Genomic DNA, 27,247 nt, shown 5'->3' with positions numbered 1-27,247 from the left:
ACTCATGAATCATAAACCAGGGAGACAATCAGGTAAAATTCAGTACTTAACATTGGATAAAATATTTATTTTACTGATTTTTTTTTGTCCGAATAGTGTGTATGTGAATAAAGTGTTCCAAATGTTATGGTTCTGCATTAAAAGGTACCATATATTCACTACCACCAGCCACTCCTATAAAACAAACTGAGTCTTCACAGTGATGGGTGTCTTGACCACCCAAAAGCTAATTAAACAATTGGGTAGCGTGGGAATTGTAAAGTGAACTTCTTTATCCTATAATCATGCACATGTTTCCTCTTGCAGGAAATCTGACATGAAAGCATTCTACTGAGACAAAACACAATTATCAACCAGCAATTTGATTTATTTTGCATAGAATATGTGAATGATAGAGATGTTTTCCCAGTATGAGATATTTGTTTCTTATTCCATTTTATAACATGAGATACTAGACCATGCATTCCAATGGACTTGGGTGGATGGAGATATGGAGGGGACACTTACAAGCCAGCAGACCCACGATTAACTGACAACAATCTCTTCTCTCTCAGGCCATAAGTTTTCCATACCAAAGACCTGAGTCTCATGGCTTCTTTAACACAATGTGTCTCCCATTGCTTTAGATTATCACTCTTTTCTGTGTGCAGATGGAAATAGACAAAGAATGATCTCTGACTCTTTACTCTTTGTGTAATGTAATTGGTTTGCTGAGCTGCCATTCAATGTCCTTAACAAATTTTCTCTCCTCCCTCTGGTTTCCAAGTCCCTGTCATTTGTATTGTTTGATTAGCTGAGCTAATTGGTAGAAAAGGTAGGGGAAAAACTCATTCTAACTCTAGACAACAAATCTGCAATGAGATACCTTCAAAGAATTACCAGTGGTTTAAAGTTAATGCATAATATGATGGCTTTTCTGGTAATAAATTGAACAGAACAACCATTAAATACTGCACTTTGTCCAAGTGCTTACTTAATTCGTGAGTCATGAATAAATATATAAATAAAGTATTGGAGCTTGGATTTCAAATAGTTGATTATTTAAATGAAGAGTTTTCTTTTGAGAAAAAGGTCAGAGATCCTTCTAGAAAAGTGACCTAATCCAGTATGTGGCCGCGAGCAGTAGACTGCACACCCCTGTGGTGTTAATGGCAAGTTGTTTATTGGATATTTTAATCAACCTGTTCAAACGTGTTATGATACATCTCTGGAGCAGGTGAGACCAATATCGTCTCTAAACTGCACAGCAACTCCGAGGTTCCGTGTGTAACAATCAGTACTGGCAAGCCAATTGCAGCATTGACTTCTGGTCCCATAAGTTGCAGCAAGCTCAGACCTTGGGTGCTATTGCAGCCGAAAAAAGATTAGAGAGAATGCTGGGTGGACATTTGGACCCAGATCTCTGATTCAGAAGTAGGGACACCATCACTACATGACAAGAGTTGAGGGAACAATCAGGAAAGGCTGTAATACTGTTGTATTCTTGACAAATATAATAACCACTTAAAGCTTTGTTTTCAGTTGGGATGAATCTAGGCTGAGCAGGTTTTTAAAAAAACTTCAAAAAGCAAGTTTTCCAGTTCAGAAGACACCAGTGTTGACTTTAGAAGCAAGTTTAGTTTCTTTTTCCTTGAAGAAGGAGTCAGGGCAGTTTAGGAGTAAAGTTACCTCAGCAAAGGATTTAGTTTGTGAAACTTCTAAACCAGGAGAGTTTGGTAAGAAATCTGCAGGTTACTAGAATTGGAAAAGTTTAGGCTCTCAATTTTGTAGAAAATTTCACAGTGCAAGGCCGAGAAAATTTCAAGAGTCAGTTAAAAAAAACCTTAAAAATTCAAGACATGTGATATAATTTCTTTAGAGTTGAGTCTCTGTAACTGCATGTCATTAAATGGGTTGAAACTTTGTTTTACTGTGTGTTTTAGATTTTGCAACTGTCTTCCATATTGATAACTTTTTAAAAAATATTTTAAAGAGAGTCTGTCTGTGATTAACCACTTTAAGTTAACCAACTTTTAAAAAGAGCATATGATCTACCAAGCCAAATTTCATTCTGGAATCTGACTTGTTTAGTAGTACTATCAGGTGGGATCATAAAGCAAGCAGTTGTCAATCAGTATCACTTTAGTTCTTTGTTTAAAAGCATTTTGGGACTGTACAAAGTCACACTGTACAGAAGTAATGGTAGAATTTGCATTTATGCAATAATTTCTAACAACCTCATTATGTCCTGAGTATTTTGCAGCCAGTTAATTACTTTGGAAGCTGAACTAAGCACTATAAAGTCAACTGGGAACATGTGTTGATCAAAGTTCAGTTTGATCTTGATATAATTATCTTACCCAATACAAAATTGGGCCAAATTGCTCATTAGTTTAATCACTGCAGCATCTAGTTGGATCTGTTTCAAGAATATTTTTCACTTTGAATATAAAATTACAAAAGATTTGCAGCATAGAGACAGACTATTTAACTCAATTGATCTGTACCTTCTGTGAGAACTCTTCATCCAACAATAACAACACAGCATTCTATTTCTTTCTTCATTTATTTATCTAACATTCACTTAAAGGCCTCTTTGATGTTGCTTCCAGTACTTTGAGTAGAAAGTGTTACATTACCACTGCTCTTGACGTAGAGATATCATTTCTGGAATTCTCAATTGAATTTAGTAGTGATAGTCTTATATTAATGTAAGTCCTAGTTTTATATTCCCTTTTAAACAGGAAACATTTTCCCAAACTCTCTCATCACCTGAGCTCCCCCCCACCCCCCAGCCCAGCCTCAATCCTTCCTGATACATATAACCTCTGAGTTTTGCTGTTATCCTTGCAAATATCCCTATGCATCTTTCCCCCTGCCTCTATAACATTTTACTGATTTGGAGACCAAAATTGTGTGCGCTGGTCACTGTTTGGTCTTTTTAAGGGTGGCCATAATTTGTCTTTTAGATTTAGTCAGATGTGGATTAAAGGTTTGGTAAAGCTCATTAATAATCTTGGCTCACCTCTGCCTTTCAGGTATTCATTTCAAGATGAGGAAGATATGTTCATGGTAGTGGACCTCCTCCTGGGCGGAGACCTTCGTTACCATTTACAACAGAATGTTCACTTTAAGGAGGAAACAGTGAAACATTATATTTGTGAGCTGGCTCTGGCATTGGATTATCTGCAGAGCAGACACATCATTCACAGGTCAGTCACTCAGACCGGACTGGAACAATTCCAATGATAACTGAACCATTATCCCTGATACTGTGAAATGTCCTTTGGATATGGTAACTCTGGTTACTGTTGCACAGTTTTAAAAGTTACGCTCAAGGAAGGTGTAGCTGAAATACACTACCTTGTTTGGGACCTGTTGCTTTAGGGGTATTATTGGTAGAATGGAAAATTATCTTTAATTATCAATAGATCTACTGAATTAGTTGCTAGTGAAAACCTGAAGTTCATCGAGAAAGGAGCTGATTCTCAAATTTTCTTGTCACCAATAATGTCACTTTACGTGCATTTTGTTCTCAATGAAGCATTTTTTGTGATACTGGATTGAATGACAGTGTCCCTTTACCTCACTAAGTAACAAGGCTGGAATGCCAATTCACTCTCACTTGGATTCTTTCTTAAAACTTACTTATTAATATTTGTACAGTACTTTAGCTATCTATGTTTTGTCTGGATGTGTTGAGTCTAGAAATTACAGAAAGCAACAATGCAAATGCAAATAACCCTGCTATTTTAAAGTAAGTGGTAGCCATCTTGAATAATAACCTCATTAAGCTAATGAGAGAATGACAGTGGCAGAGGGGGGAGCAAGATGGTTGGAGCTGGTGGTGTTCCCATGTCATTGCTGTCCTTATTTGAGGTGGTAGAGGTAGCAGTTTGGTCCTCAAGTATTGAATGGGGTTTAACCACAAGTACTGAAAATGCATTGCTGGAAAAGCACAGCAGGTCAGGCAGCATCCAAGGAGCAGAAGAATCGACGTTTTGGGCATGAGCCCTTCTTCATTTCCTGAAGAAGGGCTCATGCCTGAAACGTCGATTCTCCTGCTCCTTGGATGCTGCCTGACCTGCTGCGCTTTTCCAGCAACACATTTTCAGCTCTGATCTCATGCATCTGCAGTCCTCACTTTCTCCTTTAACCACAAGTAGGTGTAGGATTGGACCATATGGTTCATCGAGCTTGCTCTTGCAATGATTAAGGCCGATCTTGGCTTCAACTCCATTTTCCCCCTGTTCTCCATATTCCTTGAGAGACCAAGTATCTGTTTGTCCAGTCTTAAATATATTCAATGAAAGAACATCCATAACCTTCTGGGATAGAGAATTCTAAATTTTCAAAATGCTTGGAATACAAAAATCTTTCCTGATCTTCATTCTAAGTGATTAACCCCTTACCTAAGACTGTGTACCTATGTTTAATATTCAACAAGCACAAACCGTCACTGTTTGCCCTGTTGAGTCCCTTCATAACTTGTATGTTTTAATAGGATCTCTTCTCATTCTTCTAAACTGCAGAGAATTTAGAACCAGAATTTACTTGGCCTGTCATAAAGGGACAGCCCTCTCAATCCATGCACCAATTTGGTGAATCTTTGCTGTATTGTGTCCAATGTAAATATATCATTCCCTAAATATGCAGACCAAAACACGATGCAGTATACCAGATGTGGTCTCGCCAAAGTCCCGTGCAATTGCAGTAAGATTTCTTTTGAATTGTAATCCAATCTCCTTGTGAAAAATAGCAACAAGCCATTTACCTTCCTAATTACTTGCAGTGTCTGTATAGTAACTTACTTTAAATACCACTTTTTCCTGACTGCTAACAGTTCTGGTGAAGAATCACCAGACTCAAAATGTTAACTCTGCTCTCTCTCTACAGAGGCTGCCAGACCTGCTGAGTTTCTCCATCAATATATATTTTTGTTTCAGTTCTCCAGCATGCAGAGTTTTTCCTTTATTTCATGCTAACTTATTTTATTCCTTATTATGAGGAATCGCTTTGAATATCAACATTTACAAGTTTCATACGTTTTAAAAATGTTTGCAATTCCTTTCTTAATGATCAAAATGAAAAACGTTGCACTTCTCAGTTATACTCCATCTGCTAGCGTGTTGCCCATCAACTTTACCCTGAGATTGAAAAGCTAGAAAGCTACTGGGAGGGCAGAGTTTTGTAACATCGTGCTAATATTGCATCTATATTACTTTACTGTCTTGGAATTTAGTTGTGGATAATGTTTGCTGATTAGTAAACTGCTCCTTGTGTACTCACTGGATAAGTCTATCTTTCAATCACTGTTTAATCTGTGTTTATTAAATATTTTATGCATGTAATGTCTACTTTCCTTTGTCTGCATACCTTACAATATCCCTGCCTTACTTTGCATTGATTAGTTTCACGATTTTCTTTCATGTTTGCTTGCTTGTGTTTTGTCCAGTTTTTTTTTCTCACACCCCTGTTGTTCCTGAGTTGTTTTTCTGCTGTGTCTGATTCTCACACTTGAAAAACCTTTATCCCTCATTCAATCTTAATAGGCTGTACTGTTGGCTAATTGGTAAACCTCATTCAGCAGCCTCTTTCTTTTCATTCTCATGCTCTCTCTCATGATTTTTGCTCTTTGTCTGTCCTCTCTCTACTCCCTTTTGCTTTCTGAGCTTCCTGCTTTGTCTGTTTATCTGTATGTATGCTTGTCTATCTGTCTCTCACTCCCTCATCTCTTTTACCTCTCAATTTCACTGTTCACTCTCATTTTGTGTTCTCACAGACTCAAGTTGTATTTCTTAACTGTGTTGCTGAATCCTTGTCTCCTCCAGTGCTCAGAGTTTATATTTTAATTTAGTTGCTATTTTATTAACTTTATTTCTGTTTCCCTCTGTCAGATTTACTGCTAATTCTATTTCTCTAGTTCCCTCTTCCTGCTTCCCTCTCTGTCATTCCCCTCTCTTTTCCTCTGTCTCCTATTCCTCTCTGTCTCTTTTCCAAATCGTTGTTTTTAGACTTGTTGATTGTTTCTTATGATGAATCATACTTGCTTTTACTGCTGCCATTGTCTCTTTTCAAAACAATCTTTAATTAAAAGTTAGGCACTGCACCTCATGTTCTTGGATTTTGTGTTCCCGTTTGTTTTGAGGCAAATTGACGTGAAAATAATAGAGAATAATGTTGACGCAGAGAAAGAGAATGAATAGTTAAATTGAGTCACAGTGACAGCTCGGCAGAGTTGAGCAGGGCAGAGAATGAGAAATTTGTTACCATCACATGACTGTAGGTTTATTCTCACTGATTTATAATGCAATCAACATGGGTCTGCAGTGCAAGTCCTTCACAGCCATGCTGACATTCGATCCATACTAGACACAATTGCCCTCTCGCAGCTAACCAGACCATTCCTTCAGAAACATTCCTTCAGAAACATTGATGTTATGCACTCAGACTGACCAGTAGTTCATCAAACCTGAAGCACTGTGGCCCAGGGTTTTCTGGAGTAGTCCACCTTGTGGTCGTCATGAGACCTCTTCTTGAATGGTTGGCTTTCAGAATATTTTGCCACAGCTTTGCTGGAACAAAGGTAACAGAGCATCTAGGATCCTAAGTAAACAATAGGGGAATAGTATATCTCTTTAATGGTGACATTAAGATTTTTTTTTAAAAGACTGGTGTTGAATTAATTCACTGTAATATTCAATACCGAGAGAAATTAATGACAGGGAAAAAAAGATTGGATAAATACAGAGACAGAAAGAAAACAAATACACAAATGAAAATGATGTACAAGAGCAAGATGACATTTTCATGCGGAAAATAGGAGAGCAGTGCTAATTATCCAGCAGCTTGTGATGCTTCTCATTTCACACAATATCTCGTCTTCTTTGCAAAGGCACGTCGTCAAAGTCAAATAGGGTCAGAAAAGAGTTGGACAGTTTCAAAGTTTCGCGTGGCCAGCCAATGTGCTGGTTCCCTGTCACAGGCCTGTCTCCAGACCACTTCCAAAAGGCCAGATCAAAGTCGAAATGACCACAGGAGGACCATTATATGGCCGATAAAGGTAATTAAGGGACCTGGTACTGCCCCTGATGTGGAATTTTACAGTTAGCAGGCACCATATGATGACCAAAACACCGCCAGTGACTGAATGAGGCAGCTTCTCAGTGGCAGTTTTGGACTACCAGCATATCAGTGGTCTTGTTAAAATTTCAATTTCCCCAATCTCCGTGGCAGATGAATCCTTTCTCTTCCTCGTAAATGTCAATAGTAGCTCCTGCCCTTGATTGTGAAGCTGCTGATATGTCACTGTACCAAGAACATACCATCTTCCCTTAACTGGGTGGCACCCTCTGACTCATAGTTGATCTGTTGTTTTGAGATATCTGTTTTGGGCTGAAGAATGACATGAAATGGGAAGGGGAGAACCCATTTGTCAAGGTCCATGTCAGTACCAACAACATAGGTTTGGCCACTTTTGGAATATTGCATGCAATTCTGGTCTCCTTCCTATCAGAAGGATACTGTGAAACTTGAAAGGGTTCAGAAAAGATTTACAAGAATGTTGGTGGATTGAGCTATAAGGAGAGGCTGAATAGGCAGAGGCTGCTTTCCCTGGAGCGTTGGAGGCTGAGGGGGATTACCTGATAGAGGGTTATAAAATCATGAGGGGCATGGATAGGATAAATATACAATGTATTTTCCCTGGGGTGGTGAGAGTCCAGAACTAGAGGGAATAGGTTTAGGGTGAGAGGGGGAAGATATAAAAGAGACCAAAGTGGCTAATATTTAACATAGAAGGAGGTACGTGTATAGAATGAGCTGCCAGAGGAAGTGGTGGAGCCTAGTACAATTGCAACATTTAAAAGGTATATGAATAGGAAGGGTTTGGAGGGATATGGGCCGGGTGCTGGTAAGTTAGATTAGGTTAGGATATCTGGTCGGTTTGGAGGAGTTAGATCAAAGGGTCTGTTTCTGTGCTGTACATCTCTATAATATAGGGGGAAACTAAGAAGGGCGACCCAGCTTGGTGGGGTGGTGTTGGGTTAGGAACTAAATTAAAATGCAGAACATCCAAGGTAATACTCTCTAGATCATTCATTGAGCTATGAGAAGATTGGAATAGGATAGATAATTTTAGAGATATGAATTCATGACTCATGGATTGATGTGGGGGAAGTGAGTTTGGATCCCTGGTGGACTGACAGCAGTACCTTGGGAGTAGTGGGATGATCTGCATCTTGACTTTGCTGGTAGACAAATCATATAATAGGACAAAAGGCTTTAAACTAAATAGTGAAGAAAGGGATCAGGTGAGGAGAGATATGATGAATGGAAACAACAAAATAATTCAAGAGCTAACCAGGGAACAGGTTTTTTTACATGTGCCAATGTGCAAATAGACTTGATTAATCAATAATTTCAAGACAAAGGTGCCTCCTCTTGTAATCACAACATGGTAGAATTATATATTCAGTATGAAAGAGAGAAGTTTGATTGGAGGAATGTGCTGATAATCAATTCCCACTAAATTACTAAATTGCAGCATCAGTATAAATGTGTCAAAGTAATCAATAAGATGGTTAATTGGTTCCCTTGTATACCACTGTTCAGAGTTGAACACCCTTTCAGTGGATGTATATAAGCAATTCAAAAATAATCCAGTTCTTACTTAAAACATATCCTCAAGCTATTGGAAAAACTGGTTCACAATTAATCCAGAATTAGAACTATGTTCACATAATTCCTGACAAAAACATTCACATGATAAAAATGGACAACAAACTATACGAGATGGTATTTACAAAAAAGGCAAAAAATATCCTCACTGTCCAACAGGCATAGAGTCATAGAGATGTACAGCATGAAAACAGACCCTTCGACCCAACTCATCCATACCGACCAGATATCCCAACCCAATCTCGTCCCACCTGCCAGCACCCGGCCCATGTCCCTCCAAACCCTTCCTATTCATATACCCATCCAAACGACGCTTAAATGTGGCAATTGTATCAGCCTCCACCACTTCCTCTGGCAGCTCATTCCATACACGTACCACCCTCTGTGTGAAAAGGTTGCTCCTCAGGTCTCTTTTATATCTTTCCCCTCTGACCCTAATCCTATGCACTCTAGTTCTGGACTCCTCGAACCCAAAGAAAAGACTTCGCCTATTTACCCTATGCATGCCCCTCATAATTTTGTAAACATCTACAAGGACACCCTTCAGCCTCCAACTCTCCAGAGAAAACAGCCCCAAGCCCATTCAGCCTCCAATCCTCCAACCCTGGCAACATCCTTGTAAGTCTTTTCTGAACCCTTTCAAGTTTCACAACATCTTTCTGATAGGAAGGAGACCAGCATTGCACACAATATTCCAACAGTGGCCTAACCAATGTCCTGTACAGCTGCAACATGACGTCCCAACTCCTGTACTCAATACTCTGACCAATAAAGGAAAGCATACCAAGTGCCTGCCTCACTATCCTATCTACCTGCGACTCCACTTTCAAGGAGCTATGAACCTGCACTCCATGGTCTCTTTGTTCAGCAACACTCCCTACGACCTTACCATGAAGTGTATAAGTCCTGCTAAGATTTGCTTTCCCAAAATGCAGCACCTCGCATTTATCTGAATTAAACTCCAACTGCCACATCTCAGCCCATCAGCCCATCTGGTCAAGGTCCTGTTGTAATCTGAGGTAACCCTCTTCGCTGTCCACTGCACCTCCAATTTTGGTGTCATCTGCAAACTTACTAACTGTATCTCTTATGCTCGCATCCAAATCATTTATGGAAATGACAAAATGTAGAGGACCCAGCACCAATCCTTGTGGCACTCCACGGTCACAGGCCTCCAATCTGAAAAACAACCCTCCACCACCACCCTCTGTCTTCTACCTTTGAGCCAGCTCTGTATCCAAATGGCTAGTTCTCCCTGTATTCTATGAGATCTAACCTTGCTAATCAGTCTCCCATGGGGAGAACGTCTTACTGAAGTCTATATAGATCATATCTACCGCTCTGCCCTCATTAATCCTCTTTGTTACTTCTTCAAAAAACTCAATCAAGTTTGTGAGACATGATTTCCCATGCACAAAGCCATGTTAACTATCCCTTATCAGTCCTTGCCTTTCCAAATACATGTACATCCTTTCCCTCAGGATTCCCTCCAACAACTTGCCCACCACCGAGATACGCTCACTGGTCTATAGTTCCCTGGCTCGTCTTTACCACCCTTATTAAACAGTGGCACCACGTTTGCCAACCTCCAGTCTTCCGGCACTTCACCTGTGACTATCGATGATACAAATATCTCAGCAAGAGGCCCAGCAATCACTTCTTTAGCTTCCCACAGAGTTCTCGGGTGCACCTGATCAGGTTCTGGATTTATCCACCTTTATCCGTTTCAAGACATCCAGCACTTCCTCCCCTGTAATCTGGACATTTTGCAAGATGTCACCATCTATTTCCCTACAATCTATATCTTCCATATCCTTTTCTACAGTAAATACTGATGCAAAATACTCATTTAGTTTCTCCCCCATTTTCTGTGGCTCCACACAAAGGCCGCCTTGCTGATCTTTGAGGGGCCCTATTCACTCCCTAATTACCCTTTTTTCCTTAATGTATTTGTAAAAACCCTTTGGGTTGTCCTTAATTCTATTTGCCAAAGCTATCTCATGTCCCCGTTTTGCCCTCCTGATTTCCCTCTTAAGTATACTCCTACTTTCTTTATACTCTTCTAAGAATTCACTCGATCTATCCTGTCTATATCTTGCATATGCTTCCTTCTTTTTCTTAACCAATCCCTCAATTTCTTTAGTCATCCAGCATTCCCTACACCTACCAGCCTTTCCTTTCACCCTGACAGGAATATACTTTCTCTGGATTCTCATTATCTCATTTCTGAAGGCTTCCCATTTTCCTGTCATTTACCTGTGAGCACCTGCCCCCAATCAGCTTTTGAAAGTTCTTGCCTAATACCGTCAAAATTGGCTTTTCTCCAATTTAGAACTTCAACTTTTAGATCTGGTCTATCCTTTTCCATCACTGTTTTAAATCGAATAGAATTATGGTCGCTGGCCCCAAAGTGCTCCCCCACTGACACCTCAGTCACCTGTCCTGCCTTATTTCCCAAGAGTAGGTCAGGTTTTGCACCTTCCCGAGTAGGTACATCCACATACTGAATCAGAAAATTGTCTTGTACGCACTTAACAAATTCCTCTCCATCTAAACCCTGAACACTATGGCAGTCCCAGTCTATATTTGGAAAGTTAAAATCCCCTACCATAACCTCCCTATTATTCTTACAGACAGCTAAGATATCCTTACAAGTTTGTTTCTCAATTTCCGTCTGACTACTGGGGGGTCTATAATACAATCCCAATAAGGTGATCATCCCTTTCTTATTTCTCAGTTCCACCCAAATAACTTCCCTGGATGTATTTCCAGGAATATCCTCCCTCAGTACAGCTGTAATGCTATCCCTTATCAAAAATGCCACACCCCCTCATTTATTGCCTCCCCTTCTGTCCTTCCTGTCGCATTTGTATCCTGGAACATTCAGCTGCCAGTCCTGCCTATCCCTGAGCCATGTTTCTGTAATTACTATGATACCCCAGTCCCATGTTCCTAACCATGCCCTGAGTTCATCTGCCTTCCCTACTCTGCCCCTTGCATTGAAATAAATGCAGTTTAATTTATTAGTCCTACCTTGACCCTGCCTGCCCTGACTGATTGACTCACTTCTTTTATCAACTGTACCAGTCTCAGATTGACCTCTTTCCTCACTATCTCCCCGGATCTCACCACCCCCCCCCCCCCCAACCTTATTGGTTAAATCCTCCCAAGCAGTTCTAGCAAATTTCCCTGCCAGTATATTAGTCCCCTTCCAATTTACGTGCAATCCGTCCTCCTTGTACAGGTCACTTCTACCCCAAAAGAGATTCCAATGATCCAAAAATGTGAATCCTTCTCCCATACACCAGCTCCTCAGACATGCATTCATCTGCTCTATCCTCCTATTCCTGCCCTCACTAGCTCGTAGCACCGGGAGTAATCTAGATATTACTACTCTCGAGGGCCTCCTTTTTAAATTTCTGCCTAACTCTCTGTAATCTCCCTTCAGAATCTCAACCTTTTCCCTTCCGATGTCGTTGGTTCCAATGTGGACAATGACCTCTTGCTGACCCCTCTGCCCCGTGAGGACATTCTGCACCCTCTCTGAGACATCCTTGATCCTGGCACCAGGGAAGCAACACACCATTCTGCATTTTCACTGCTGGCCACAGAAACGTCTGTCTGTACCTCGGACTACAGAATCCCCTTACACAATTGATCTCTTGGAAGCTGACGTATCCCTCGTTGCATTAGAGCCAGCCTCAATACCAGAAACGTGGCTGTTCGTGCTATGTTCCCCTGAGAATCCATCACCCTCTACATTTCCAAAACAGCATACCTGTTTGAAATGGGTATATCCACAATAGACTCCTGCACTAGTTGCCTACCTCTCTTACCTTTCCTGGAGTTAAACCATCTATGTGACTGTATCTGAGACTTTCCACCTTTCCTATAACTGCCATCCATCACTTACTGTTGCTGTTGCAAATTCCTCATTGCTTCTAACTGTCTGTCCAACTGATCCATTCGATCTGATAAGATTCGTATCCAACAGCATTTATGGCAGATATAATCCGCAGTAACCCTTAAACTCTCTTTAAACTCCCACATCTGACAAGAAGTACACAACACTATACTAAAGGCCATTTTTGCTCCTTCACAATCTACAGCCCCAGAAAATAGCACCATCTTATGCGTCTATAAAACACTGCCCCAGGTTAAATTAATAGTTATGGCTTATATTTTAAGTCTAATCAAGAGAGATATCTCCAAAAACATATAATCAAGAAAGAACCCACTCTACTCACTACTGCAGCCTTTCAATTGGACACACTTAAAACAACGATTACCTTATCTGATTCTGTGCTGTGAACTTCACCCAAACAGGTTCCTCCAAAATTAGTTGTGAATTTCACTGTTTGTTAATTTTCTCAGACGCACTCCGATGTCCAGCGATGCATGAATTCAAAACAGCAAAGGTTTTCTCTCTCTCTCTCTCTCTCTCTGCCCTGCACTGACCTCACCTTGTGCTTCTATGAAACAAAGAATCAAATTTGATGAATCCTGTCAGAAACTGCAATTTTGGTAAATCTTTGATAGCCATAGAATGACAGAAAATACTTGCACATCAAGCTTTAGTTTGTGTGGAAATCCAGTTAGACCTAGGCCTTTGAGTAGAGGTCACAGCTTTCTTTCAGGGTTAACAAATTTTGAGGTGTGAAACTTCCATGGAAAAATATTCCCAAAACTGAGTAGGAAATCGAGAGAGAGAGTCACGACTTTTCCACTTGCTTACTAGTGCTGTCCCTTTTAACTAATTGCCCACAATGTATAATTTCTATCTGCCAGGTCCAACCAGGGTTGCAAGGCAACATAGAACAGGCTGTCACAGCCCCCTCCAAACAGTTCAATGCCTTCCAGTTTGTTTCCTCACGGTCTGATATTTTCTAGTCTTTTCCACACAGTTCACAATCACAAATATTCTGAAAAGGTCTATGATTTGTATTTCAAGCCTAAATATGGGAAATTGTAAAGGTTTGAAGACAGAACTGGTCAAGGTGCACTGGGAAGCTCTAAGGTAGGTCAATACAATTTCTGTCTCAAACGTTTAAAGAGATATTTAATAACTCTCAGCAAAGATTTACATCAGCGAAAAAGAAAAGGCCCTTTGAGAAATGTATGGCAATGTTGTGAGATGGCAGCATCAAATTATCAAAGTCAAGTTGTCCACCAACACAGAGAGAATGGGCAGGGTGTTTGCTATAGCGGATGTCCCTAGATTACAGTAAAATCAATTTCTAGGTATAACTGTTCCCTAAAAAATAGATATCCATTATTGCGAACCTAGCTGACATTGCTACTGGTCAAGTCAATTCCAGATTGAAATCTGAATACATTTTTAATGTAATGTGGTGGTCATTTACTAAAACATCAACATGCAAGAATTTCTTTAAAATAGAACAGAGTTTGTCACAAAAAAAGCAAAAAGAAAAGAAAACAAATTAGGTTATCTAAATATAGAATGCAGTTTGAAAGATCTTAAAACACCCATCAAAACAAAGTCTCATCTATTCCCCAACACCATCACTTCACAGCAATTTACTTTCTTTAATTCATTCAAGGGATGAGGACTTCACTGGCTCGACTAACATTTATTGCCCATCCCTCAAATACTCAGAGAGCAGTTAAGAGTCAACCACATTGCTGCAGGTCTGGAGTTGCATCCAGGCCCAGTCCAGGTAAGGATGGCAGTTTCCTTCCTTAAGAGACATTCATGAAGCAGATGTGTATTTCTGACAATTGTCAACAGATTCAGGATCATCATTCAATTCTTAATTCCAAATTGACATCAAATTCAAATTCCACCATCTGCCATGGCAGGATTCGAATCCAGGTCTCCACAACATAATCTGGCTCTCTGGATTAACAGTCCAGCGATAATACCACCAGACGAGCGCTTCCAAAGTAGCCACACTTCTATATCAGATTTTTAGTTTTGACTGCTCCCCTACTCCTCAATTTTGCCCTATGAATTGTGAAATCTTCTGATATTAATACTCACAACATGGAAATCTTAGACTTTCTCAATCTTGTAATAATCTGCAGATTTCTAATCAAGCTCTCCTGGGTTGGAATTTTCTCATGCTAAACTTTACCCCAAGGTAACCCCCATGCACTGATCTGTACTCCATTCTAGCAGACATACAATAATTCCTTCTGACTTGAGTTATGCCCCTCCAAAACTGCCCTTAAAGCTTTTAGCCTTTGGATTTTCAAAACTAAAGTCAATCCGAGACTATTATAAGTGAAAAATGAGCGAATGTCTTCAATGTTTACACGCACTGTTGTGAACCCCGCAGTATCTTCCATTAATATACCAGTCTTGTAGTCACATGCTCTCTCATGCACGGAGCATTAAGTCACTGTCCTAAAAAGAACTCTCAGGCCTTATTTATTATAAAAAACTTCACAAACATAAGTAACTTTGATATGCAATTAATTTGAAATCCGAATTCTAAAACCGACACATATATGTATAAAGCTCAGGCCTCCTATCAATCTAGAGTCGAGAATGTGGTGCTGGAAAAGCACAGCCAGTCAGGCAGCATCCGAAGAGCAGGAGAACTGACGTTTCAGGCATAAGCCCTTCATCAGGAATGAGGCTTGTGGGCTGGGGTCTGAGAGATAACTGGGAGGAGGGTGAGGAGAGATAACTGGGAGTAGGGTGAGGTTGAGAGGGAAAGTATTTGAGAAAGCGATAGATAGATGAAGGTGAGGGAGAAGGAAACCTCATTCCTGATGAAGGGCTTATGCCCGAAACTTCGATTCTCCTGCTCCTCGGATGCTGCCTGACCTGCTGTGCTTTTCCAGCACCACATTCTCAACTCTGATCTCCAGCATCTGCTGTCCTCACTTTCTCCTCCTATCAATCTAACCTTAAAATACAAATGGTAATATGGAATTGGGGCAGTGCCAACTGGAGGAGAGAGCCACACAGGCAGCTTGGCAAATTCCACTCAGGACACCCCAGATGTATACATGCTCCCCCACCCCGCCATCTCCACCCTGCCATAGAGGATCAGGCAGAGAAATGGTCAACTCGTCTTGGCACCAAGGTCGACACGGTGGCTCAGTGGTTAGCACTGCTGGCTCACAGCACCAGGGTCCCGGGTTCGCTTCCAGCCTCGGGCGACTGTCTGTGTGGAGTTTGCACATTCTCCCTGTGCCTGTGTGGGTTTCCTCCGGGTGCTCCGCTTTCCTTCCACATTCCAAAAGATGTGCAGGTCAGGTGAATTGGCCATGGGAAATTGCCCATAGTGTTCAGCGATGGTTGGCTAGGTGGATTAGGAAAGGCACGACGGGACTGGTTGGGATGCTGTTCAGAGGGTTAATGTGGACTTGATGGGCCCAACTGGTCTGCTTTCATATTATAAGGATTCTTTGATTCTATGAAACAATTAAGATAGTGCTAAGTTTCAGCAAAGATATATTCAATTGAGAAATAAAGAGTCTGTGAGAAGGATGCATGTCCCATAGCTAAGGAAGTTAAGAATAATATCAAATTGAAAAAAAATTGCATAGTATTATAAAGGTACATGGGTCAAGATTGAACAATTTGTAAAACAGCTAATTATGACTAATGAAAATGAATAATTGCCTGATAGTGCAGAACCCATTGTCAGACATCTCAACTAACCGATTAAAGAAAGGGAGCTCATTTGCTTGCTTCATTTCATTGGTAAATTTAAATACAGGTTGCAGTTTATTAACTGTGTAAAGGAAGTATGTGCAGTTGGGGATTCAAATTTCATGTCATCAACATATTGGAAATTTGCAAGAGTTAGCAAGTTAGTGATCTTTCCTTTGAAGATGATTTCCTTATGGTAGCCAGCAAAGACATTACCAGGACCTGGGGCTCAAGGGGGATCCCATTGGAACGCCCCATAATCTGGTATCTGGTATCTTTGAAACTTAAACGCAGAAGTTGCTAAATTCATGCGTTTGATGAAAATGCCAGAATCCATCATTAAGGTGGTCATAACAGGACATGGAGAAAGTCATAATATCGTTCGGCAGAGTCAGCATTGTTTTCTGAATATTTATTTTACTTCTTGAGCATGCAGTGGATGAAAGGAGATCTGTAGATGAAATGCATTCAAAATGGCATTTCAAAAAGTGCCGCATCAAAGATTACCCTACAAAGTAAGCGCAAATGTTATAGAAGATAATGTATTAGAATGCATTGAGGATTGATTACGAACAAGAAGCTCAAAATAGGAATAAGCGGGTCATTTTCAGATTGGCAAGTTGTTATTGATAGAATGCCACAGCACTTCAGCTGGAGCTTGTCTGCTCCTTTGGTTCCTTTTTTTTCTTTTTTCTGTCTTTTTCTTCCATTTGCTCTTTTTTCCTCCTCCTCTGCCTCTTTGGCCTCCCTAGCCTCCGATCTCAAGGCCTGTGACTTCCTGGCCTTTGGAACTCCTAGCCTCGGGCTCCACAGTCTCAATGCCCTGTGGCCTCTGAGCTGCCCGCCTCTGATCTCATGGCCTCAGAACTCCTGGCCTCTGGTCTTCCAGCCTTGGAACTCCCGGCCTCCAAACACACCCAATGAGGCATCCTCTCGGTCTGGCGTGAAGGCTTCCTGGCCCAGAGTGGCAGTCTCTCGGCTCAGCGTGGCAATCTCCCAGTAGCCCATCATGGCAGTCTCTTAGACAGAATGGAATTCTGATCCTCGAGGTGATTTGAGAGCAACCTCCTGGCCTTGTGAAGCCCAGCGCGATCTAGACTCAAGGCCTGATGCAGACAGAAAGCTAGGTGCCAACATGGGTTGTGGACTGGGTTGGAAGAACATTGTACTGATTTTTTTTTTCCATTTTATAACATATTCCTAAAACTTGCAATGCTGGACTTGTTACTTCTCTATTTTTGTAAGAACTGTAACTGAAAAAGCTGTGCCTGGGGACATTGTTCCTAAAATGGCACTATAAGCGGCAACTTATACACTTCTCACTGTGCTAATTTGAGTAGATGTGAGTAGATTCTAATTCTACTGGGGCATCGACTATTTTCTATGCATATCAATGTCTTGGATGAAGGGACTGAATGTATGGAAACTATTGGTTCTGATGACACAAAGACATCTACAAATAATCTACAAAGAAATTTAGCAGGTTAAGGTTTAGCAGGAAAAAGATTCACAGATTAGAATTAGAATATCCTTTATTGTCATGTGTACTCAAGTACAAGAGTACAGTGAAACATTTGCAGTGTCGCCCCATATGGCTCTATTTTAGATACAAAGTACCTGTGCACAGAGCTGAGATACAAAACACAGAAATAAAAGGAAAAAGGAAGTTAAAAAAGTTGCATTACTTAGAGTTGCTCATAGTATAAGTTAGTATAAGTTAGAAAAATGAGATTAAAGTTCAAAAGATAAGCATTGCAGTCTTTCAGTTGATCAGTGCAGGAGGATTCTATATGTGGTCTGCCCGGGCTCACAAGCCTCTGACCACCCACACCGACCCCCCAGTGGAGACGGCCAGCATCCAGCCTGCTGGCCATCTCCTCTGTGCTCAGGCCTCTAGCACAGTCCACTCCATGTCTCCAGCACTCTGCACCTCAGGGGAACACCAAGAGGTGAAGGAGCTGGGGGTAAAGAAGAAAATGGGAAATAAACTGAAGAAGCAGAGGAGCTCCGCTTGGAGCATTCGACTCTGCTGCCATCTTGGTCATGTGGAGTGTAATGAGGAAAAATTTGAACTTGTCACCTTTGGTCAAAACAATTTTTAAAAACATATTAATTGAATAGAGAGACTGTGGTAGAATGCTGTGGTACAGAGGCATCTGGGTGTCCTGGTACATGAGTCACATAATGTTGTCATGCTGGTGCATCAGATGATGAGGAAGGCAAATTGACTGTTGCCATTTATGCCAAAATTGGTGGAAATATGTGTTGTGAGGAGAATGCAAGAAGACTTCAAGGGATTCACTAAGTGGACAAGACACAGCTATGAAATATAATGTGCATAAGTGTGAGGTTATCGACTTTGATACGATGAATGGAGGTACAGGATATTTCTGTGAGAGGTTGTGAAGTGTTGATTTTGAAAGAGACATGAGTATTCAAAATAGTAAGTCACTGAAAGCTAACGTGGAGCAAACATGTAGGCAGGTAGTATGTTGACCTTTATTGCTAAAGAATTTAATTATGGGAGTTAAAAAGTCTTGTTTCAATTATAACGAACCTTGGTGAATGTTTGAATATTGTGTGCAGTTTTGGTAACCTTACTGAAGGAAGGAGATACTTGTCATGGAAAGAGTGCAACGAAGATTCACAAAACTGAATGACAGAAATGGAGTCCTGGAATGACAAGACTGTTCCATGAGGAGAGATTGATGAGACTGGGAGTATATCCACAAGAATTTAAAAGAAACAGAGGCGGATCTCATTGAAATTTACAAAATTCTCAAAAGGCTAAACAGGGTAGACGCAGAAAGGATTTCCTTTAGCTGGGAGATCTATATTCTTATATGACCTGCAAATCCGGTGTTGCACTGGGGTGGACAAAGTTAAAAATCACACAACACCAGGTTATAGTCAAACAGGTTTATTTGGAAGCACTAGCTTTCGCGCTCCTTCTTGTGTAAAGCTACCTGATGAAGGAGCGCGAAAGTTAGTGCTTCCAAATAAACCAGTTGGACTATAACCTGGTGTTGTGTGATTTTTAACTTCTTGTATGACAGCACAGATCGATTTCAGGGAGAAGGGTAGGTTGAGAAAGAGATTCAAGTGCAGCATAAATGCTGGCATGGACTGGTTGAACCAAATGCTCTTTCCTGTGCTGTATGTAGTCTATGTAGTCATCTGTCATGTTGTCCACCATTTACAAGAATCATCTATGATACTGTGGCTGTTTAACATGATGACACCTTTATGCAGCAGAAGTGGTTTCAGTAGCCCTGAGAAAGGGGCAAGTTTTGAATTTATGTATTTTACAAGTTCAGTATCCCAAAGCCATTGAAGTATTTTCTGAAGTTTAGTCACTGCTTTCAGGAAGAAAATGTGATAATGACAAGTAATCCATAGTTGTTGATAGTGGTTGATTGTTCAATTATTTGGTGTTTGTGTGTGTCTGTTAACTGTTGACAATTTACTACATGTGATTAGTTAAGTCTGGGTGTGGCAATTGAGAAAGAAAAATTAAGGAGACAAGGAAATATAACTACCTTTCCCGCCTCCAACCTTGTTTTCAATATATATTGGTTTTCATATGAGCATTCGAAATGTTAACTCTACTTTTTTCTCACAGATGCTGCCAGATCTGCTGAGTTTCACCAGCAATTTCTGTTTTCATTTCCAATCACCAGCATCTGCAGTCCTTTGTTTTATTTAGGTATGAGAGCAGACTCCTTGTGATTGCAGAAGCATTTCAAAAGCATTTGTAAAGAAAATTCCTGCAACATACAACTTCAAGGATCTATGCAGTGTGGAAACAGGCCATTCAGCCCAACAAGTCCACACCAACTCTCCAAAGAGTGTCCCACCCAGACTCACCTACCTACCCTATCCCTGCAACCGATGACCAATCAACCTACAGATCTCTACCAAAGTTGCCACTGTAATTCCGACTCTTTCATCTGGGGAACATATATTAAAATATTCTGCAGTTGTTTCCCAATCACTATGTAGCATGGCCGATCCACCTAACCTGCACATCTTTGGACTGTGGGAAGAAACCAGAGAACCCAGAGAAAACCAATGCAAGGAGAATGTCTGTGTGAGTTTGCATTGTCACCCAAGGCTGGAATTGAACTGGAATTATCCCTGTCACTGTGAGGGAGCAATGCTGGCCACTGTGCCACCCACTTGGTGTCTATCACATTTGCATATCTCCAAGGAATTAAACACAATAGACACGACATTCAGAGAACTTCCTTCCTCTTCTTTGAATAGTCCCTTCTCTTAGTGGGAGTATTTGATTTCTTAGTTTAGCACCTCATTTAAAGAAGATACTTCTATTCAGGTAGCACGTCCTCCATTCTACGTTGAGGGTGTTTGGCCTAGATTTTTGTGCTGAAGTCTCTGGAGGCAAACTTGTATCTATAACCTTGTAATATAGTGGTGAGAATGTTGTCACTAAACCAACACTTGACTGCAGTAGAAGCCTTCCCTTAATGGCAGGGCTGTTTTGGGAATATAAGCCAACAATGCGTATGCATTTATTTAGAAGGCATAATTTACATTGCATGTCACAGTGGTTTTTAAAAAAAGACTGATTTAAAACATTGACCATTAATTACCATGGAAAGCCTTGAAGTGGTTATTGACTCTTTGGTGTCAGCGGTACCTCCTCATTTATAAAACATCAGCTGTAATGTAAACAGCAATGCTTATAATATCTTTGCAGCTCATGGTTTGTGTTGATATTATTCTTGTAGTTCAGTCTGAAATGTTGGCAGAAGCCTGATGCTAATTTAGTCCCATTAAGTTTGAAACAATTAATGCTGTTATATGGCAAACCAGGTACTTCTGATTTATGGTGTATATTCACAAGCCAATACCAAAGTAAATTTGGCGGCTCAACTAAAGCTAACAGGTTGTTTCTCCTCGACCACAGCTAATGAATTGAGTTTAGTTTTACTTTGGTCTGAATACAGAAGTGCTGCAAACCCTCAGAAAATCTGTAGAGAGACAGCCGGACAGAGTTATTATTTCAAGTTAATCAGAAGCTCACCATCTTACGCTCATCTCATGCCTTCTGGATGGGATATGTTGCTAACTTTCAGTGTTAGCATGGTATTCAAGCAATCTAAGAGTAACTTAAATCAGGAAGGAAAAGTTTGATTTAATTGTGCACCTCATCTCATTTTAATCAAACTATATTGAAATGTAATCATCTGGTGATTGCAGCTTAGTGTGAAGCACGCACAATTTAGCTAATTATCATTTAGTTTCTTCTGTATGCAATTTTAGAATCACGCGTGTTGTTTTCCAAAATGTCAGCTGTTGATTGCATCTCTATTTAATCAAGCAATGGAGCTTGCTTTTAAATTGATTAACTGTTAAACATTGGCAACAGCACGGAAATCTTTGAAAGTAATAATTACACCTAACTTGAAAACTTCACACCCATTCAAATGGGTGCCAGCCAAGCGAGGATGGTTTCCTCACTGCCTGTTGCTTAAAAGGCATCTGGCTGTTCTGCCTCACCCAGCACAAAGGGGTAGTAAAATTCTTTTTTTTTAATTTTTGATGTTCAGGAACCTTCGTTCTGCTGTCCATTACTGAGCCCACATTTGGTGCATGTCACCTGCTGCATATGTGCTTACATTGCCTGGTACAGCAATGGCTCCGTGCTTCCAACTAACAGACACTAAGCTCTGGAATTCTCTTCCTAAACCTTTCCATTCCCTCTCCCCTTTTCAACTCTACTAACTTGTATATTTAAAACCTGCTCTTTGCCAAAAAAGTTTGGCCAAACTGTTTTCTGATAACTGCATTCCAATTTGCTGTTGCTGGAGTCATGAATCAAATGTGTCCTTTGGAAATTAAACGCAATTATGTAGATTTATTCTGGGTGTGATGTTGATTGTGAAAGTTGCCAGTTTGTTAAAGGTTACATTAATCAGGGATGACAATATCATCCAATAAGCAACAAAATAAAATAAACACTGATGGTATTCACACTTGTAGTAGCGGATGGTTCAGAATACACATCAATGAGCTCAGTCGGACCCCAGTGATGTTTTTTTTCCACCTTTATTGAATCCTCTAGGTTATTCTTAAACATTTGCTTTCCTCAAATATTAATGGAATGTTCAACCATCTATAACATGAGATTTGAACATGGATAGCCCAAAGATCATGATACAGGTAATGAGGCAAGCATCTGATTGAGGATACAAAAGGAGTGCTGAAGGGTTAAGCCTCATTCATCCTTTCCTGACCACTCTTGCAGGATTCTCCGATTTCCTCAGCAAATTGTGGTGTCGGGCAGCTAACAGTCTATAGTCTTACCCAAATCTCCCATTGTAACCCTGTGGACCAAAGAATCCACACAGTTCTGCCCTCATCTTGGACTGGGGCCACTCTTGTACCACTCAGCATTTCTTATTGTCAGGACCGGTGCGTTTCCTTGGTAATGAAGTGCCCAAGGTACCATACTCTTTGTCTGGAAAGGTTGGCACCTCTCTGGTTTGACTTTCAAGTTAAACAGTGACAAGCAGCTAAGACAATGTCTAGTCTTGCAGGAGTTGTCTTGACTGTCAAGCTGAAGGTGAGCATGTCTTCCAGACACACGGAGGGACTGGAAATTTAATTCATCAAATGCTTGATCCATTATGCACATGAAGGTGACGGGCATTTCTGATTCCAAACAACATTCATACAGTCAGTGATGGATAGCTGGTAATAACTGTTACTGATTTGAGACTCCAGAATCACATGGCACCTTTGAGAACTTGGAAAAGTGAGGACTGCAGATGCTGGAGGTCAGAGTCAAAAAGTGTGCTGCTGGAAAAGCACAACCGGTCAGGCAATATCCAAGGAGCAAGCGAGTCAATGTTTCAAGCATAAGTTCTTCATCAGATTCTCCTGTTCCTCAGATGCTGTCTTACTGGCTGTGCTTTTCCAGCACCACACATTTTGACCTTTTGAGAACTTGCAATGTCTCCTCAATGGGTAGCAGGTCAGCATCTTTATGGGTCTTTGTGTTGAAATACCCCCTAATCAACACAGAACCTCAGTATTCTATATTTATTGGGGGGAGGTGTACAGAGTTGATGATCCTGTGGCGATACTTCACAGTAAATATTTCTGCAGGTAATCTCAGACTTCCACCCAATGATGGGATGGAACCTGGTGTAAAAAAGTCCTGTAGCTTACTAGATCACAAATCTCAATGCCATCATCATCTTTACTGAAAACAAGCTACATCCTCTCAATCTCCTCCAATTCACCAATGTCCACCTTTGAAATAAAATTTGAGATGTCTCCTCCAGTCAGTCCACTGCCCGTAACAGTGACAGGCTTGAGGACACAATTGGGGGTTGTTAGTTGGAAATAAGCATCTTCATCACTGACGTTGGCGATCTGCATGTGTACTCTCCCCTTTTCTCCCACAGGCATAAGGGTGGCTCCCAGATTTGCACCAAATGGGAGTTCTGTTACATGTGACATGTGACACTCCAGCAAGGCCTGATGTTAACCAGTTGGAGACAGCTGTCAGGAGCCTTCAGGAAATGCTATGGTACAGATGGGTAAAAGAACAGCCTTATTCCTGGTGCCCAAACAGCTCTCGAGTCTTGTACAGACTGATGCAGTTTCAGTGTGCGGAGCAAGTTCAAAGACTCTTGAGCCCCATCTGTCGAGCTCATAAAATGCTGCTTAGAGCAGTCAATGCAGAAGGATACCCAGATATCTCTTTTACACGTTTGATTCCAACATCTTGGGTAGTCTCAACTTCCTTACTACCAATGAGGTATCAATTAGCACTTGAAACAACCAGGCTATAAAAAGTGTGATTGAAGAAATCCTTGATGTAGCCACAGTAAGGGATGTCTGACTCCTAAGAAGCAGAGATCCAGATGAGAAAGGTGGCATCAATCAGCTCACATCCCTCAGCAAGGTGCTTACAGAAAACCTGTTGTGTGATGGTTGACACATGCACTCCTGTGTTAGTTACACCCATATAATACAGGTCGTTCTGCTGTAACACAGCAGTTTTGTTCCTCTGCAAACTCGTGCTATAGAAAATCATGCTACGCAGAAGATCACAAATAGAAAATTGCTGTACCCATTCAGTAGAAAGTTCACACTATCCAAACAACATGCACAATTTGTCAATCGTGTTAAGGCCAATTCGTGCTGATGAGTCATACATTATAGCAGAATGACCTGTACTTCTACATTGCCAAATTTCATGATCAAGCATGTCCCTTGCACTCTACATAAGACTGAGACTCTTCCTTAAGGAGCCTCACCTCCTGTCTGTTTCTCAGTGGGAATTTTATGTTTGGTGAGAAGGGAAGGCCCTTGTACTGGATGGGGATCTCTGTGCCTGATGGTAGTAGTGACCATGGTTATTAAGGTGGTCTTGTTTGAAGTGCCCAGCTCTGTCACAGTTTGAGCTCCTCTTTGGAGTATCCCTTGGCTGGGATTGACTGTGAGGTTTACAGTCAAGATGTGGCCTCAAGGACTTGCTCTGTGCAGCAATCTGTTCCAGCTGTTTTTTTCAGCCTGAGGCCCACAATCTCATGTGCACCAACACTTATTTCCCCAATGGTACCCTCTTTCCTGGTCTTGGGAGTGCAAACTTTCCCCATGATCTAGGTGATGTGATCCTGCACAACAAAGCAAAATAACTGAGGTCAATTAAGAAAATGGGATCCAGTAAAGCTATGCGGTTAAACAACTTCACAATCTCCAGAGGTACAAAACCACATCATCACCTCTGACTTGTTTACACTCATAAACCTCTGCTGTCATTGTACAGGTCATTCTGCTATCATGCATGTTTCGTCAGCGCAAATTGGCCATGACGTGATCGATGAATTTTGGACATTGTTTGGATAGCGTGACCTTTCTACTAAATGGGTAGAGCAATTTTCTATTAACGATCTTCTACAGCACAATTTTCTGTAGCGGTTTTCCATAGCGCAATTTTCTATAGCATGAGGTTGCAGAGGAACACAACTGTCGCAATGTAGCGGAACGACCTGTATCAGGCAACTGACATCCTCCAAAACCTTTGACAATACCTCAAGAGATTTGCGATGGACTTCTTTGAATATGTGTCTCTTCCCACAAGGCTCTAAGCTATAAGAGCAAAATTTGGCCATTAGGCCCATTAAGTCTGCTCCGATCATGGCTAATTTGTTTCTCAAACTCATTCTCCTGCCTCTTCCCTGTAACCCTGATCCCCTTATTAATCAAAAGTCTATCCGACTCTGCCTGAAAGACATTCACTGACTTGGCCTCCATAGCTTTTTGTGACAGTGAGTTTCAAAGATTCACCACCCTCTGGCTGAAGAAATTCCTCCTCATCTGAGTGCATTAGAGTAGTCCCTTCACTCAGAGGTTGTGCCCTCCGGTCCCAGTCTCTCCATTACTGGAAACATCTTCTCCATGTCCACTCTATCAAATATTCTCTCAGTTTCAAGCAAATCCTTCTCAGCTCTGAGTACATATAAAATCCTCAACCGCTCCTCATATATAACAAGCACTTCATCCCTGGGATCCTACTAAAGAACCTCTTCTGGACCAACTCCAAGGACAGCACATCCTTTCTTACATATTCCTCACAATATTCCAAACGTAGTCTGACCAGAGCCATTTCTAACCTCGGCAGTATATCCCTACTCTTCCCTGCATTTACTAATTGGCTTTTTTGCACAGATGTTGTATCACAAGCATTGTCTGCTCACTTACATGGAAGCTTCCGGGTGCCATATCCAGCTGTGTATTCTTAATCCAGTCTTCAATCATCAGATTACTGGTTGTTTCCGTCTTCCCTGAATCTGTCCAGTTTCTTACTCATCAGCAAATAGAATATCTAATCAGGGTGTACTATTTTCTTCCTCCATAGCGTTAAGAGAAAGTACATAAGGAGCCTCTGCCTGGGTTTGGCTTAAAGTCTGATTTCCTCAATGCCTGACCCTCCAAAAATACTAGAGAAACTTCAACCTCCCTCACTGACATTCAGTCTCAACTATTTCAACATCAGCTCCATCTCGGCCAGGCCCCTTTTACCCTTGTCCACTCTTACTCTGTGTCATTTGGTGTAATTTTGCTGACGATGCCGGATGTTTAGCATGAGATCTGACTGATTGGAGGGCTCAGAGATCATGAAGAAGGGATTCTTTATTCCACTGGCATTATGCCATTACAAAGATGATGGGAAACTAAGGTTAAGCATGGAAAACAAAGTATGTACATGGAATTAAGCCTGTGGGTTGCATCTGTTCTTGACAATCCTTTTGTCTGTCTGCTGCTCCTTGCCATGAGTGCTCCTTCCCCAAATACACCATTTCATCCAAAGGGAGTCCATTCAGCTTCGCAGCTCCCAAGCCCGTTGCTTCCCCTCACTATTTCCATCTGCTGCTGGAGGTTCTGTTGCACGTCAATTACTACATAATTTTTATAGTTTTTTTATGCTAGTGTTGGCTGAACAAAGTGGTCAGGACACTGGAGACATTAAAACATGACTATATAATCTTACAATCGAGCTGGACACTTTGCTTAATAGCTCATCAACAACTTTTCACTTCTCAGTATTATAACAGTGCACAGAATTTATGTGGGATTTTCTCCAGACATCTTCTCCAGGAAAAGGTGTGGTCAAAAAAGGTTTTAATGCAATGAAACAAAATTTGGTAGACACTGCATGCTGAGACAAGACAAGGGTCATAATTATAGAATATAAGATATCAAATTTAACAGTGAATTCAAGAGAAGCATCCTTACCCAGAGAGTTGTTAGAATGTGGTGTTAGGCACTACAGGAGCTTTTGAGCCAAATGGCAGAAGTACATTTGAGGTAAGCATCTGAGGAAAAAAGGAATACAAAGGAAGAATATGTTGATGTAGTTAAAAGAAAAGAAGGCCATAGAAGGTTTGTGAAGAATATAAATGTGGTTTTGGATCAATTGGG

General features: G+C 40.9%; 1 protein-coding gene across 1 annotated transcript in view; it reads left to right on the top strand.

Annotated features, from left to right (window-relative positions):
• The window catches only part of stk32a (serine/threonine kinase 32A), a 323,186-nt gene that overhangs the window by 124,491 nt on the left and 171,448 nt on the right, over positions 1–27,247 (top strand). The window contains exon 4 of the mRNA XM_072591097.1: positions 3,018–3,191. Coding sequence (XP_072447198.1) covers positions 3,018–3,191 — 174 coding nt within the window. The remainder of the gene's footprint in view (positions 1–3,017; positions 3,192–27,247) is intronic.

This window comes from Chiloscyllium punctatum, chromosome 20 (genome assembly GCF_047496795.1).
Source record: "Chiloscyllium punctatum isolate Juve2018m chromosome 20, sChiPun1.3, whole genome shotgun sequence".
NCBI lineage: Eukaryota > Metazoa > Chordata > Chondrichthyes > Orectolobiformes > Hemiscylliidae > Chiloscyllium > Chiloscyllium punctatum.
The sequence above is the reverse complement of the archived record's forward strand: the minus strand, read 5'-3'. Positions and strand labels throughout refer to the sequence as shown.